The 17,269-nt window shown below is 53.0% G+C and overlaps 1 protein-coding gene across 2 annotated transcripts in view; it reads right to left on the minus strand.

Annotated features, from left to right (window-relative positions):
* The window catches only part of Sdk2 (sidekick cell adhesion molecule 2), a 218,777-nt gene that overhangs the window by 76,654 nt on the left and 124,854 nt on the right, over window positions 1–17,269 (minus strand). For both annotated transcript variants that reach the window (XM_048366286.1, XM_048366287.1), the window contains exons 3-5: window positions 13,445–13,551; window positions 6,146–6,293; window positions 2,564–2,697 (exon numbers count right to left, since the gene is read on the minus strand). In XM_048366286.1, coding sequence (XP_048222243.1) covers window positions 2,564–2,697; window positions 6,146–6,293; window positions 13,445–13,551 — 389 coding nt within the window. The remainder of the gene's footprint in view (window positions 1–2,563; window positions 2,698–6,145; window positions 6,294–13,444; window positions 13,552–17,269) is intronic.

Consider the following 17,269-nt stretch of genomic DNA (forward strand, 5'->3'; position numbering starts at 1 on the left):
GCAGAAGGATGAAGAGGGGGCCGTCCGCTGTGATCCGTTCTCCCGGGCCCCCTCCAGCCCTTGCCCCGGGCATCGCTACAGATGAAGCAGCCCAGGCTGGGGACCGTGGGACTCACCTGGGCACAGGTGAGTGAGGCCAGGGCTGTTAGCCCCCCTCCCAGATGCCCGGCCGCCCGCAGGCCACACCCCCACCCACCCCCATTCAATGCAGGGCTACCAGCCACCTGGGCCCAAGGAGCTCCTCTTTGATTTGATAAGATTTAATTTAAGCTAATTTACATTTAATTAAATAAAAACAACAACAACAACCAACCCAGACCCCCAATTCAGTTATTAGAACACTTTTTAAGTTCCCGTGAAACAACTTGGGCAGAAGGATTTCTACCTTTCCAGCCGTAAATTTTTATGAAATCTAAATACGGCTCACGTATTCCAGATGAAAACCCGCCATCTAAATTAAGATGTTCTGTAGGTATCAGATACACACCAGATTTCAAAGGCTGCCTTATGCCAAGGAAACCTGGTATGAAATATCCTATTAATATTTCCTACGTCGCGGGTAGGCCGAAAGGCTATTTTTGAATTCATTGGATTAAATAAAAAATATATTAATGAAATGAATTCCACCTATTTCTTTCTTTCTTTGTGGAAAAAAAAAAAACCCAACGGGGTGACTTAGAAAATTTACAACTGTGCCTGTGGCTCATACAATCCGTGAGTCAGTACAGCTCTGGGCCCCAAGTGTGGGTACCCCTCCCCCCCACTGCCACGCCGGCCTCTGCCAGTCCTTGCGAAGTTGTGGGGAACCCCTGAGATCACCAGCCTGGTCCTCTCTAGTCCTGTCTCCAAGAAGTAGGGGTCCCCTGGGGCTGCTGCTGACCCTATCTGCCCTGACCGGAGGGGTGGAGGGTGGAAAGGGAAGGAGAGGGGAGGGGCGGCGGGGGGAGGCCACAGTTCTGGTGAGGTAACTGAGGGCAACAGAGCCGGCGGTGGGGGGGGGGGGTGAAGTGGCAATTGCTCCTCATAAGTTGGCTGGCAGGCAGACAGTTGGGGGTGAGGGTGGCGGGGAGGTGGGGGAGTTTACGTCAGCACCATGAGCCGGGTTTTGAAGAGCAATCACTTGTGGGAGGGGGGAAATTAAGAAATCAGTTGATTCTGCTCTTGATGCCGCAGAAAAATCACCATGCTGCTGTAGGAACCGTGGGGGCCCCTGGGGTGGGAGAGGCTGGTGGGGGTCCTCACTAAATTCCCCCCGGGGCTAGCTGAAGGAGTCTGGTGGCTTAGCATGGAGCAGATAGCAATAATCCCCCCCTGGGGACCCAGATGCTGGAAATCACACAGGATAAACCTCTGACCATGGGGTCTTGGGGGTAAACTGAGTCACCCAAGACGGACGCCTGGCTTTACTTGGACCACACACAACTCTGCATGGTTGGTATAGCCTCTTGGTAAAGGGCTCGGTTTGCGTGTGTGGGACTGGGGCAGGAGGATGGTGAGTTTGGGGCCAGCCCGGGGCTACATAGGACAACCCTGCTGAAAGGAAACGGAAGAAAAGATGGGGTTCCGTGAGATCAGGCTCACACCTGTGATCCCGGCTACCCAGAAGGCTGAGATGTGAGGATGGGGCCTGAAGCCAGCAGGGGCGGGAAAGTCCATGAGGCTCTTATCTCCAACTCACCACCAAAAAAGCCAGAACACCTGGGGGCCCCCTCATCTTGTAGGCAAGTGCCAAGTGACCAGGGATGATAAATGAGGCTTGCTTTGGGAGCTGGAATAGGACAGATGTGGGGAGATGAGATGAACAGGTGTTTCTCCTCCTGCCTCCTCTCGCCCCCCCCCCCCCATATATCTGTAAACTTTGGTGTGGCCCCGGTGTACGTGCCTGAGCTGCACCCAGGCCGCCAGACACCACCCCCCCCCCCCACTTCTCTACCGTGGGGATTGCAGGCTTGGGGGGAAGGGCCAGTCCTTCCAGGAGAACCAGCCTGGGGGCCACGGGGTATGAGTTTGCCGAAGGTCACTGCAGCGGGCTTTCTTTGATGAGCCTCTGGAGGGATTCAGCCCCTAGGCCTCTTTCTCCTGGGGAGGCCGCAGCGTCTGGGGATGGGCAGCTTTGGAGGCCTCTGTGCCTCTCCTGGGGACCGCCTGGCTCCAGGCAGAAGCAGCCTGTGTATGCACCAGCCCAGCAGAGGCTGGTACTGTATTTCTTTAGAAAAGCAAGCTTCTGATCTCTCGAGGTGCTCATACCTGAGCCTGGGGGTGGCTGGAGTCCATACACACACACACACACACACACACACACACACACACACACACACACACACGCTGGTGGTCTTGCTTACAGCCAAGCTGAACACTCCCCGCTTCCCCTTTCTGGTACGGGATGAGCAGCGTCCAGAGCTCGGTTCTTCCCTGTGTCTGTCCTGGCTGGCACTGGCTGGCACCTCTAGCCCCGTTCCTCCTCCCGGCCCCCACCATTCCATCTTCCCAATGGCCCTCCAGAGCCCCATTCCCTGGATTTAATGACTTGCTTGGTGACAGCCCGGGTCCTGGGCTTACTCACTCTCCACAGCGAGAGTCATGGGCTGGCTGGTCTTGTTATCTCCGTTCTTGTCGTTGACCGCCTGCACGTAGTACCGGCCTGCGTCGGGAGCCACGGTGGACAGGATGACCAGTGTGTTCTCCAGCGTGATGGCTCTGGGAAGAGGGGGAGGGATTCCTTGGAGAGGGGGCTCCGAGGGGCTTGAGGCCTCCAGTCTCCAACCTCCAGGGATGGTGATTAGGGACCCAGAACAGGTGACCTGACCACCCTTCCCCCCTCCCCGCCATGCCCCTTCAGAAGGGGAAAAAGGAGGGCTGCCTGCACCCCAGCCTCGCGGTGCCTGAATCCCAGCCCTTGCATGCTCCCACCCAGAGAGCAAAGCAATTTACACGAGGGTCCCCGGTCCCCGAGCCCATCCCCCCATGCTGGCCTAGGGTTCTTGTCTACAAGGTCTTGTGGGATTCAGGCCTCCCTGGAGGGGGGGGAGGCGCGGGGGGGGGCTTGGGCTCCATGGCTTTGTGTGACCCCTGCACTGTGAACGCTCAGACACGCCCGGTAAACAGTGAGGAACAAGCAGGATGGGCTGGAGGTACAGTGGCTGCCCGGCGTGCACCAGGCCGTGGGTTCGAATTCCACATTCCCATACACACCAAAGAAATGAGCAGGACCACGGCAGCACCGAGGCTCCTTAACTCTCATGCCACGCCCTGGGCTCCGGACATCCAGCGCCTCCTGCAGGCTAGGTCTGCAGGGAAGGGACTGGGCGGCCGGGTCCCCCTTAATCGTGGGTGCAGGGAGCTCTGAGAGCTCTGCCCACGCGGGCGCTGCCCGCCCCTTCCACCCGTCCCTCCAATGACAAACAAAATCATTAGTTTGCCAAGTCTATCTCCGGGTTGTAATGCGCTGGTGCTGGAGACAGCTGTTAAACATCCTTAATGTTAGTTTAACAAGGACAAATCCAGTTGAATTCTTTTCAAATTTTCCCATTAGGTGAATGTTACAGAGTTTTAAACGGGCTCTCCAATAAACATGCCCGCTAACGGCTCTCCAGACCAGCGCTCTCCCCGCCCCGTTATGCTGGCTCCCCCATGCTTGGGGAGGGGGGAGGGGGGGTCAAATACTGAGACTCCCCATCAGTAGCGGTAGGAGGGAGGCAAGGCCCCTACCCTCAGTGCTTAGGAACCCTAATGATGCTCCATTTGGCTTTCTGCTAGAGATTCATCCTCCCTCCCTCCTTCCCTCCCTCCTTCCCTCTATCCCTTCTTCCTTCCCTCCTTCCCTTCTTTCTTTTTCCCCACTAAGGAAGTAATAGGGCCCTAGCTAGGCTAATAGCAATTGCATCTCCTTACTGCAGTGGGCTCTGGGTAATCACCGTCCTGCCTGATGAGAAGCCCACCGGGGGTCAGGGAGCCCCCTAGGGTGTCCTCCACTGGGGGCAAGGTGCTCCCCACCAGGTGGGTCAAGGTGCCCTCCACGCCCTACAGACCTTCTGGCTAAGAGCACTGGTCAGAAATGGAGCTCCAACAGCAGACATAGGGAATTTGCCATCAGGGGCCCTTCCCACTTGAAGACGAATATTAGTCCATTGTCATTACTGAGATAAAACCACTCTATCAGGAACTTGGTAGGGGGTACTTCCGAGAGTAGGCAGGGGCCTGTGTGACCAGGAAGGTGTTTATTGTACACAGGCCAGGGTCGTTGTGCTCTTGAATGAAGTGTGAGGACAGAGACCAGGAATGGGAGAAAGGAGGTGGAAGGGGTTAGGGATGAGGCTCTATTGTGGCAGACGTAGTCGGTAAATGTCAGCATCACCCACCCCGCCTGCAGCCAGGGCAGACATTGCTAATTGATCACGATGCTCTCTCCCATGTGTCAGGATAGAGCCTCAGAATCCTTTGCAACTCTGTGTTCTAGGGAGTCATTTCCAGTCGCCTTGCAGGATGCCTTTGCCAGAATGGCATGCTATCGTCTGGTGTGCTTGGGGCACACGCCTGGGGTTTGGGATGAGGTTGGAGCTCATCTACCTGTCCCAGAGTCTGTGTGGTGGAGCGTTTCCAACCACGATGCAATCTCAATAGCCACCAGAGTGTGAACCATCCTGCTGGTTTTATTGAGCCTTAGGGGCGGCCGAAGGGGGGCACTCTGACTCGCAGGGTAAGAATCCATCTGGTAACCTGGGGAATTGTTCCAACCCCTCACTTCCCTCAGAGACACACAGCACTGAGCATGGAGACTGAGAGCTCTCGCTCCTGAGCCCTGCCATGCCTTTCCTTCCACCAATGGGTTAGAAGCAAAGGTGTGAAATACATATATGCATGGTTCCCAGTATGCTCTTCTGCAATAGAGAATGTGCTGGAGCTAGCGGGAGGGAGGACGAGGCAGGCACAGCTCAGCCAGGTCACCTGTCACTCAGCAGGAGGATACTGTTCTACACTGGCCAGTAGTCAGCCAACCCTAGACTTGGTGAGATCCCAGACAAGGCCAGAAGGACCCTGCCCAACACACAAAAATCTCAAGAGAAAGATACAGTCAGTGCTCATTGTGTTGGACCACTGGGATGTTTTGTTACACAGCGGTATTGGGATTGTGCTGCTGATGCATACCAGGAGTGGGTCTCAATTCTGGCAGCATGTTAGAATCATTTAGGGGGGTTTTCAAAAGTCTCCATGCCCAAATAGCCACCCCATTTCAGCTCAGTCAGATTGCCTCAGGTGAGACTGGGTACCACGGGTACCCAGGCGGGGAATCACGGCACCAGGGTCAGCTCTGCAGCCTTTTTGTGCCCGGTGCCCGTTCCAAGGCGGTTTCCACGCAAGGAGAGGATTCAAGCCTGACTCTGGAGTTGGCACAGCTGGCACCAGCCCCACCACCTGGCAGCTCTCCGAGACCTGGCAAAGTCGTTACACTTTGGGAGCCTGAGCAGACTGGGAGAAGATGGTCTTTTTGTGTGGGTGGGTGGGGAGCTGGCGGGGGTGGGGGGGTCACCCACAGGAAAGCCGGGGCTCGTCCCCGCCCCTGACCGCGCGGTCTGGAGGCATCCTGCTAGAGGATGCCCCTCTGTGGAGGTGACGGGCGTCGGCTCTGCCTTTCCTGCCCGCAAGCCAGGCTGCCACAACCGGCACCAGAGCCCCACAGAGGGGCCCTTGTGCACACTGAAAAGGCTGTGTGTTTGCCTCCCGCCCCCCCCCACCTTCTCCCGACAGCCAACACACACAGCCCTCCCTCTCCAGCGCGCCCTCCCTCCGACCCAGGCCACAGGGAAAACACCGCCCCGGACCGCCCGGCCGCCATGTGCACAGGGGCCCGTGTTTGTGTCTGTTCCAGGTTTTAAGTGTTCTTGGAGACAAGGGAGTGTGTAAGCCACACTCTTCCCCTCTGGGATTCCCCGGGAGGCCCAATCCTCGCACGCACATTCCAGGAAAGTCCCCCGTCCAACAAACTTCTGTGGCAATCTGGGAGGTCCCCGATAGCCGGGTCCCAGAAAGGCGGAGCCTTCGGTATGAAGGGCTCTCCCCCCCCTACAGCCCCCCACCACAGGATTAGCCTCCCTCCAGCGCCCCCCCCCCCACCAGCTTCTCCCCATCCCCGCACAGTGGGGCTCACATGCGGCTGCTAGGCGGGATCTTGCGGCCATCGCGGAACCAGGTCACCTGCGGCCTGGGGAAGCTGGCGATGCGCGGGGCGCGGATGACAGCCGCCTCCCCGTGGGAGACGCTCTGGTGCTTCTCGCCCTCCTCGAAGCTCCCCATGTCTGCAGGGAGAGAAGGCACAGGGGTCAGGGGTGAGGGGTCAGGGGCCAGGGGCTATGCTTGGAGCACCTCGCGTAGCCCACCTGCCCGCCCTCCAATCCATCACGGAGACGTGCTCTGCTTCGGTGTTGGGGTTTTAGATCCATTTATAGCCACGTATCGTATCCCTGGACTCAATCGATTCATCCAACAGCCAAGAAGCTGATCATTATTTCACATATTTCACAACAGAGGAGGAAAAAAATAAAACCAACTCCAAAACAATCCCTGCACAAATAGGCTCAGCCAGGTGAATTAACTTGTCTAGGAAGGAACAGAGCCAGGATCTGAATTCAAATCTTGAACGCTGGAGTTGGGCTGCCCTTCTTCCTTCCCTTTCCTATGGCTCTGCTTTGGCACAGCAAAGCAGGTAAGTGCTGGGGCCCAACTGTACCAATGCACGATCCGGCCGAGTGCTGATGGCTCCTGTCTGAATCCTGAGCTATTTGGAAGGCTGAGCTTTGGTGGATTCAGGCTCTAGGCCAGCCTGGGAAGAAAAGTTCAAGAGACCCTTCTCTTCTTACCCTAGAGCAAGGCATTGTGACACATGCCTGTAATTCTAGCTAGAGTGGGAAGCCTAAAAGAGGCAGATGGTAGTCCGGAAGTGAGACTCTATGTCAAAAATGACCGGTGCAAAAAAACAAAAAAGGGCTGGAGGCACTGCTCAGTCATAGAGTGCCTTGCCCTGAGTTCACCCCCCAGTGCTGCTAAAACTAGACAAAGGCTATAACCATCTACTGTCAGCATCTTTGTTCTAAATCTGGTGGATAGAGTGTTAATGGTGGCTTTGGAAGGTTGGAGACCTGAGTTCAAATCTTAGCTCTGTTGCTCATTTGCTGTGGCACTTGGCAAAACTTTGGACCATGTTGAGCCTGTATTTTATTTGTTCTACAATTAAAATTTTTTTTAAAAAAGGGCCTTTGTCATGGATGGTACTGGGGATTATAGGAGATATGTTTGTTGCCAAGCAATATCTTGGCTATAACAATATTTATCCTCTTTCCCCCACACTTATCTTTCAGTGCAACTTACACTTCTCCCACTTATATTCTGTCCTTGAATCTTCAGGGTCTATGTCTACTCTAACAGTAGAATATGCTGGAAGCAATGCTATGGAACTTTCAAAGCTAGGTCATCCAAGGATCCAGCTTCCACTGGCTCCCACTCTCCAGCCTCTCTCCAGGAACCCAGCCGCCATGTTGTAAGGAAGCTCAACTCATCTCAAGCCTACGTGGGAATGGTCCACATGGAGAGGACCCCAGCTGACCACCAGAGTCCACACTAGCACCTGTTCCAGGTGTGGAACTCCAGGTGGTTTGAGGTACAGTCTTCGTGTCTTCCATTGACTGTCTGCCTCAGTCATTGTGGAGTAGACCCCGGCTGTCCCCATTGTGTCCTGTCCACTTTCTAGAGTCACAGACTTTGGGAGCATAATAAGTGATTGCTGTACCCCATTGCATCTGGGGGGGTAATTTATTACACAACCATAGAAGCTGGGAGAGTACACAGGCAAGTACTAGAGAAATGTATCTAATATTTTCAGTATTAAAATACTGGAATACTGTACATTTTTCATAGTTTAGTTTAAGCATTAGCCCTTCAACAAAGATGACTTCAAACTATCCAACTAGAATTCCAAACCAGACTTGTCTAGCTCTTACCTTTTCTCTAGACAGACTTCGCACATTTAATCCTCCAATAACATGACAAGCTCAATTTTAATAAACACGCATTCTTAGTTGTTTATTAATTTCTTGTGCTTGGCTCTGTCTATAAAGAATTGCATAAATAAATCACACTGGTTTCAGTGGTTACAGTAATTTTTATCTATTTTTGAAAAAACAAAGCCGCAGAATTCCGAAGATATATTTAAACAATTTAAAGCAATTTAATGGTAATGGCGTTTCTTTCCCTTCTCTTTCTCTCATTTTATTAGCTCCATTTGGTCTGCGAGGAGATGGAGACTCATGGAGATAAAGTGTCTGGTCCATGTTGAGGCCGCCAGGGCAGGGTGCAAATGTCTCCCTCCTAACTCTCTGTGGTTGCGTTCGTGACCAATTGCCATTCCCCTTCCTTAACTCCTCCTACTGGGTGCTGAGCTTGAAGAAGTAGCTTTGATCTCCTTGCTTTGCCCCTGCACAAGGCCCCTCCTCCCCCGAGACACCTGGCCCCGTGCTCTGCATATACTAGGCTCTATCTCAACCCCACAGTTCTTTACGGAGCCCTCCTGTGGGTCAGGCATGCTGTGTGGTAAGGCTTGGGCACCTGACAGTCTGGGTGGGGAGGCGGGCATGAGGCGAACGAACCCACAAGCAAATATTCAGGGGCATCTGTGACAGCTTCTGAGAAGGAAGGGGCTGGGTTCTTCCAGGACAGGCATGGTGGGAGGACCCATTCCTGCCCGGGGGCTGGGTGAGGTTTATCTAGGCATGTGCTTGGTGGGGTACACTCCTGAGGGGATGGCCGGGAGGAAGGAGACGGGGCCAGTCAGGGGAAATAAAGGGCAGTCGGGTAAGACTGTGGACTTGTTCACTGCATGGATGGGTGCTAGCTGGGGGGTTTGGAGGGTCCTGCGGGCAGATGGATGATGACTGGGTAGATGGGGAGATAGCTTCATTGCTTGAGACATCAAACCATGCCTCTACTCCCTGGCAATTTGTTATTATTATTAGTTGTGGGGCTCGAACTCAGGGCCTGGGCACTGTCCCTAAGGATTTTTTTGCTCAAGGCTAGCACTCTACCACTTTGAGCCACAGCTCCACTTCCATTTTTCTTTTTTTTTTTTAATTAATTAAAAAATTTTTGACATGGTGTTGTGCAAAAGGGGTACAGTGACATAATAGGGCAGTGTGTACATTTCTTGTGATATCTTACACCCTGTTTTTCTTTCCCTTCCCTAGGTCAGGTAGACATATATACAATACACAGTGTATCAAAAACATATACAGTATCCATGTGGCCTATGCCAAAGGAAATTCACTTAGGACTTTAAATGTAACGTAAACAATAGAGTTTGCTTATCCTTGTCTTATACGAACATACATACATAGCTTTTGAGCTATTGTGATCCACTGAGAGGTCTATTTTTGACCTTTATATATTGAGCAGTTGTTTGGTTTTAGTTACATAATAGGGTCACTGACCCAAACCTGAGGGAAATATCATTTGACAAGAAGTTTTTGGTTTCGCAGACCTGGTCTCTACTGTCTCCCCCTCCCCCCACCTTAACAGTCATATATCAAGGAGATCATGCCCCTTTGTTTTCTGTGTTCTAGGCTTGTCTCGCTCAGCATTATTTGTTCAAGTTCTGACCATTTCCCTGCGAATAACAATATTTCGCCATTTCTAATCGCTATGTAGTATTCCATTGTGTATAGGTACCATATTTTTTGGATCCATTCATCTGTGGAGGGGCATCTGGGTTGTTTCCATATTTTGGCTATTGTGAATTGTGCAGCGATAAACATGGAAGTGCAGGTGTCTTTTTGATATCTTGGGATCTGTTGTTCAGGATAGATGCCTAGGAGTGGTATGGCTGGGTCATAGGGTAGGTCTATGTTGAACTTTTTGAGGAACCTCCATACTGTTCTCCAAAGTGGCTGTACTAATTTGCAATCCCACCAACAATGGAGAAGGGTTCCTCTTTCCCCGCACCCCCTTCCATTTTTCTTGAGTGGCTATTTGCAGATAAGAGTCTCACGGGGACTTTTCTGCCCGGGGTTGGCTTTGAACTGCGATCCTCAGAGATAAGTCTCCGGAGTAGCTAAGACCACAGGTGTGAGCCCCCGGGGGTGCCAGGCCTGACAACTTCTTCTTGATGTCTTTGTGATAGCTTAAAAGGTCCTGTAAAACGTGTTTCCTCCTTCAGAACCTTTGTCGGTGCTTTTGTGTACTTTTAAATCATTTTATAATCATGAACCATGTCATGCATGCAGAAAGTGAATACAGCTACATGTATAATTTAAAGAAGAAGAAAATGAACACCTCTTACCCATCACCCAGCTCATGAAACGGAACGCTGAAACACATCACCCCCAACTCCCGCCCCCTTCCCCGGGCTCTTCTCTTTCCGGGCAGGGCCTGCTTCGCTCCTGTTTGCTGGGATGAACTTCCACTGCTCCTCTTTCTCCCTCCCCACCTACAGGCACACCCCTAACCAACTGGGGATTCCGTGGGCCATGTTTCAAGCCAGATGCCCAGGGCTGTTCCGAACATCTCCGCTCAGGCTGCTCGTTTTCACACCTGCATGGAATTCCACGGTGGGTGGTGGTATGTGAGTCCCACTGAGGACTCACTCTGCGTTGGGGGTTTCTACCCCCAGCCGGGCTGGTTGGCCTCTTGTGGGCTTGCCAATCTGGTGGGCATGGAAAGGCCACAGCTTCCCCTGCCGCGGCCGGCTCGCAAGGCCTCCCCCCACCTACTGCCCCGTCCACAGCTCAGCCCCACTATTCTCTTCTGTCCCCACTCTGCTCTGGCCACACGGGCCTCAGATCCCTAAGCTCGCCACAGGGCCTTTGCACTTGCTGTACCCTCTTCTTGAAATGATCTCCCCCATCCGGCAGGCTCATGCCCCTTCTTTGAGACACTCGCTCAGTGGCCAGGGCTACCACTGCATGCGGGAAGTCCCCTGTCTTCTTCTCCTCCTCTCATCTGTCCCCATACATTCCTTCCCGGGCCTCCTGTTATGTGTTATGTAGTCTATGCTTATGTAATCACCGTTATCCACTGCCCTGGAGGGTGGGCACAGCTGTCTTGGGTTTGTTTGTGACCCCCACTCCTTGGAGGAGGACTGGGCTTGCAGTGGGGAGCTCTTTGCTCATCACAACAATTTGCCTAAGCACCCCCATGTTGGATGAGCTGCTGCTGGTAGAAGCAGCTGGGCTCCCAGGACAGGCTGGGCCACCGGCTTCTGGGCACGAGGCCGGGTTTGGCACTGGGCTTGGCAATTCCAAGTCTGAGCCAGGTCGAGAGGGCTGGGGGAGGGGCCCAGGAGAGGCGACCCAGGCTCGACGCAGGCTCTCCTAACCCTCTGGCTCTCTTTGGAGGCTGGGAGACCCACGGTGACTTGTGTGGGGACGGGAAAGGGGTCTGGGGAGGGGAGATGTTTTATTGACTCCCCCTTAATTGCTGTAATTAAAAACATGCAAAGAATCTTTTTCTAACGACTTTGCCATTATCATTAGTTGTTAGCACAGCTGCCTTATTAATTTGTCATTGCAACCTGATTCATAGTCCTTCTTTGGGAAGGGCTGGGAGCCAGGGCAGGGGCCTGCCAGGCTCCAGGACCCCTAGAAAGAGAAGCAACCCAGGACAAAACCCTTCCCATCTGGAGAGACAGAGTGCGCTTGTGCTGGAAGACAGATGGACAGACAGCTGCCTGTCCGAGCTCTGAGTCTCCTGGTGGTGGAGAGGGAGGTAGGGACCCAGGTTCTGGGAGGCGCCCACTGTCAGGGTATGAGAACGCTTGTGTGTCCTCCAGAACGTCCTTCCTGGCCAAGGAGAAGGAATTCTACCCTATCCCAAGCGTCGGCTGGGCCAAGGACTGTGGGGAGTGCCTTACATGCACGCGCTCCTTGATTCATTTGTCCGTACAGTCCCCCCAGCCACGCAGACATGACACGAGGTGATGATGAAAGCACAGAGAAGTTAAGTCACCCGTCCAGGACCACACAGCTCGCAAGAAATGAACTGTCATTTGAAGCAGGGCTGGACTTTCCTTCTCGGGCTGGCTTTGAACTGTGATCCTCAGGTCTCAGCCTCCAGATTAGCTGGGATTACAGGCGTGAGCCACCAGGGCCCCACGCACCCCCCCCCCCCACCCGTGGCTCTGGGATGAGCTAAGGGAAAGCATGGACAGCTGCCAGAACCCAGTGCTGTGTGATTTGGGGCGTTGCTGCTCTTTGGGCGTAAGCTGAGCTGTCTTTGGTGCTGATTTATAGGCCAATTTGTCCCCCCCACGTTTGATTACGGCTGTTTTTCATAATCATCATCAACACTCTTTGCCTCACTTGAGATTTTCTTTCAGATTTCTCTCTTCGCCTTCCCTCTCCATGGCAGGCCCTCCCCCGCAGCTCAGAGGCTGCTCCCGGGGGCTCCAGAGGAGAGGGAGGCCCCTCCCGGGGAGATTTCAGGGCTCTCTGAGGAATCTTATCCACCCACCATTCAGAATACATCCTCCAGTCTCTCCCCCGTCAGAGACCCAGCAGGAAACAACCCATAATGAGCTCCTTCCGGCAGCCTGCAGGTGTTCCAGGAAGAGGTAGGTTTGGGGGTCGTTTGGGGAGGTCCCTTTCCCTGCTCTCCCCCTTTTGAGCTAGTCCTGGGGCTTGAACTCAGGGCCTGAGCACCGTCCCTGGCTTCTTTTTGCTCAAGGCTAGCACTCTGCCACTTGAGCCACAGCGCCCCTCTGGCCATTTTCTGTATATGTGGTGCTGAGGAATCGAACCCAGGGCTTCATGTATAGGAGGCGAGTACTCTACCACTAGGCCATGTTCTCAGCCCTGCCTCCTACTCGCTTTTAGCATTTTCTCTCAAGGCTGGCCACTCTAGGGCTTGAGCCGCTTGAGCCGCAGCTCCACTTGGGCCTTTGTGCTGCTGCTAAGCATCTCACGGACTTTCTTGCCCTCCCTGCCTTCGAACCACAGTCCCCAGATCTCGGCCTCCCGAGTAGCTAAGGTTACAGCTGTGAGCTGCGGCTGGCCCCTGGCTGCCTTCTGGTTTCTTTCTGAAGCTGTCTTCCTTCCCCTTCCCTGGGGAAACCCTTGTTGGGGAACAGACAGCCACCCCCAAGGACTTGATGAGGGCCTGCTCCTCTGGCCCCCTCCCCCTGGTCTCTTCTGGGAGGAACCTCAACTTGCTATTCTGATTCCCCCACTAAGGCATCTCCCAGCACCCCCTGAGGATCCCAGGACCCCCCACCCTCCCTCCATGCTGTTAGTGCTCCAGGGCGGCCTTGACCCACTTCCCCTCTGGGCCCTGGCTTGTCTACCAAGTAAATGCCTGGACCAGCAGGAAGAGCTGGAGGGCCTGGGAGAGCACGGTGGGCGTAGCCGGTGGGCGTGGTCCCTGCAGGCCCCACCCCCGCCCTCTTGCCCGGGGTTCCCGCTGGACTCACAGGCCACCTGGACTTCGGTTTGCCGTTGCAGCAGGGCCCCCATGCGGTTCCTCACGATACAGCGGTAGTAGCCAGCGTGGGTGCGGTCCAGGCTGGTGATCATGTACCTGGGGGGACAGAGAGAAGGCTGTGCGTAAGCAAATCGAGCAGCTTGCATGCGGGGCAGGAGGGGCTCGGGGGTCAGAGGTCACAGGGTCATCGCCTTCTGGAATGGATAGGACCAGCCTTGACTCAAGGGATCCCCGAAAGGTCTTTATCCATGGAGGGGTGTAAGGAGGGGGTTCCCCTCCCCCAGCCCTGAGGCTCCGCTCAGCCACGCAGGAAGTCCCTTGCCCTTCCCAAGGATAGGAGGTGCTGGGCCGGGTTCCCTGTGGCCAGGCCTCCTAGGCTGTGTGGGTTCTGTGGGAGGCTGTCATCCTCTCCTGTGACCCAGAGGACCGAGATGTGTGGGGAGCCAAGCACAGGACTGAGTGGGAAGTGTTCCTTGAGATGGATGGGGTGACAGAGGCAGGACAGTGGACATGTCTCCCCAAGCCCTTCCTTAACATGAGGACAGCCAGCGTGGCTGTGGCTCAGTGGCGGGAGTGGGGAGGGAGGCTCTGTACTGTGGGAGGGGCCAGGGGCCGGGGACTGGTCCTGGGAGATCACTGTTTCCATTTCGGGGCAAACTTAGCAGGGTCCTTGGAGTAATGAAGATGTTGGGCCTGTAATAGCCCTCCTCCCCTGACCTTGAGCGTCCTAGGCTCTGCCCAGCTGCCTTGGTGTCTGCCTCTAGTGTGCCATGCTTGGGAGGGAGTGGCCCATCCCCAGGAGTTGCCAGGTTTGTCTCATGTAACTCCTGGCTGGGGTCTATCACTATCATCGTCGTCGTCGTCGTCGTCATCATCATCATCATCATCATCATCATCATCATCACCAGTCATTACCACCACCATCATCACCACCACCACCATCGTCATGACCATCACCACCATCACCACCACCACCATCATCACGACCATCACCACATCATCACCACCACCACCATCGTCATGACCACCACCACCATCGTCATGACCACCACCATCACTACCACCACCATTGTCACGACCATCACCACCATCATCACCAGTCATCACCACCACCATCATCACCACCACCACCACCATCATCACCACCATCACCATCACCACCACCACCATCATCACGACCATCACCACCATCATCACCACCACCACCACCATCACCACCACCACCATCATCATCACTACCATCATCACCAGTCATTACCACCACCATCATCACCACCACCACCATCATCACGACATCACCACATCACCACCACCACCACCATCATCACAACCATCACCACATCACCACCACCACCACCATCATCACGACCATCACCACCATCATTACTAGCACCACCGTCATCATCACCACCAGCACCTCCATCTTCATCACCATCCACACCAGCAACACCACAGCACCATCCCTCTCTGTGCTTCAGACGCCACGCTAAGTACCTTTCAGGCCTTTCCTCATTTCACACAGTGGCTCCCAGTAACACACAAGAAAATGCGGATCAACATAAGCCTTTCGACTTTTTACTCTGCCAAGATCATTAAAACCAAACGCCCCAAGTACAACAGTATCAAGCAACAAACATTTTTTTTGAAAGGGAATAATATTTAAGAAAAAAAAAAGTGCCACGGAGAAAAAAATAAATAGAAATAGTCAGCATTTTACCTTAAAAAATATTTCTGAGATGATAAGAAAGATATAATCTCAGCATAAAGACAATTTTAAGAAAAATTTAAATTTCATTTTATGCAAAGCCCACTGTACTAGCACTGCATTTCTCATTTTATCTGTATAGTGACAAGCTACCACGGGCCAGCATCTGGGAGCTGTTGACTTAATCTCCATCTCCATAAAAACACCATGGAGGAGGCGCTTTTATTAGAATCCCCATTTTAGAGGCAAAGATGTTGAGGTTCAGTTGTTCCTTGGCATTGATCTTAATCTCACATGTAGTAAGAGGCAGGGCTAGTAAGTCTCTCCTCCCTCCCTCCTTCCCCCCTCCCTCTTTCCTTCCTTCCCTCCCTCCCTCCCTCCCTCTTTCCTTCATTCCTTCTTCTTTCTTTCTGCCAGTCCTGGGGGTTGAACTCAGGCACACTGTCCCCGAGCTGTTTTTGCTCAAGGCTGGTGCTAGACCACTTGAGCCACAGCTCCACATCTGGGCTTTGGGTGGCTCACTGGAGATGAGAGTCTCATGGACTTTCCTGCCTGGGCTGGCTTCAAACTTCGATCATCCAATCTCAGCCTCCCAAGGAGCTAGGGCTCCAGGTGTGAGCCACCAGTGCCTGGCTCCCACTTAGTTTTTCTGACTTCAAACCTGCTGTGCTCAAAGCCCAGAGTCCCACCGCTCATTGGGATAGACTCAAAGCTGGACACATGGGCAGTTTGTTCTCACTCTGTAGCATTGTCTGGAACTTTCTTATCTCTGCCACCGTGCAGTGTGAGGAGAGGAGAAAGCAGGTGCTCAAGCTCTGGAAAATCTGTTCTTTTCCTTCACCCCTCAACCCGGGCCCAGGTATGTGCTCTTTCCTGCTGCTCTATCTCACCCCAGCCCAAGTGAACGGCTTTGGGGAAACAGTTGGGGGCCTCTAAAGTGACAGAGTGACCTTAGAAGGGCGCTAGAAAGAGAGGGAGAGGTGGGCTGGAAGGGTTGTCTACTTTTAGAAATGTAATCCAGCATTGTTAAAAAAGCACCAGGGGGAGGAAAAAGAAATAGAAATGGCTGATAAATTCATAAGAAGATGAATTGCCTCTTTCATAATGAAAGAAATTCAAATCAAAACAGGACATGATTCCCACGTCAAACTGTGAAGGGTTTTCAATGGGGCACCCCACTATTGGTAAGAGGGAGGGGGGGTCACCCTCAGGTCTCTGGGTGGCACTGCAAATGGGCCCAACCTTTGGGGCATAGTCTATCAGAGTTCAATGATGCAAGCTGTTTGACCCCTGGGCTTCACTCCTGGGCAGCAAGCCTTTTAGATCTATTTGCAACAATGTGACAAAAATATGCAAAGGAATGTTCACTGTAGCATTGCTGAGATGGCAGAGATAAACAAAGGAAGATTGGAAGCAACCTAAACGTCCATCAAAATGGAATTGGATCAATAAATGATGCTGTGGTCTCCGAGTGAATGAAAAATACCTGGATGGGAGGAAATAGAAAACGTCTCCAAGATGCACGGAGCACAGAAAGGAAGCTGACGCCCGAGAGAAGGGAAGAGTAGTGTGAATCAATGCATGAGGTCAAAAGAGGCTACACAAGATCAGAACCGACAGAAATGGGAGGAACAGTGTATCCTTAAGAGCTGCTATTTAGTGACACCGGCCACCAAACCTTTAGCTTAATGTTTTGGGTCATGCAAAGTGATCTTAGCAAAAATAACTTAAGTTTGTTAATCCCTTTCCTATCACCATCAAAGAATAGTGCGATAATAGGATGATGTTACTTGGTCCCATATGGATAAACTGAAATTGTATATAATTTATATGTGTGGCATACCTGAAAATACACACCTGCAAATACAAACACATGCAGCATGAGTATACACATGCACATATATGCAAATATAAACATAAAGACAAACATGCGCATACGCAAATACACACGCGTACAAACACATCCACATACAATCACAGAAACACACTGGCATGTGCCTGGTGTGTGTGTGTGTGTGTGTGTGTGTGTGTGTGTGTGTGTGTGTGCCTGTGTGCTGGTCCTGGGGTTTGAACTCAGGGCCTGGATGCTGACCTTGAGCTTTTTTTGCT

The sequence above is a fragment of the Perognathus longimembris genome, chromosome 17 (assembly GCF_023159225.1).
Source record: "Perognathus longimembris pacificus isolate PPM17 chromosome 17, ASM2315922v1, whole genome shotgun sequence".
Classification (NCBI taxonomy): domain Eukaryota; kingdom Metazoa; phylum Chordata; class Mammalia; order Rodentia; family Heteromyidae; genus Perognathus; species Perognathus longimembris.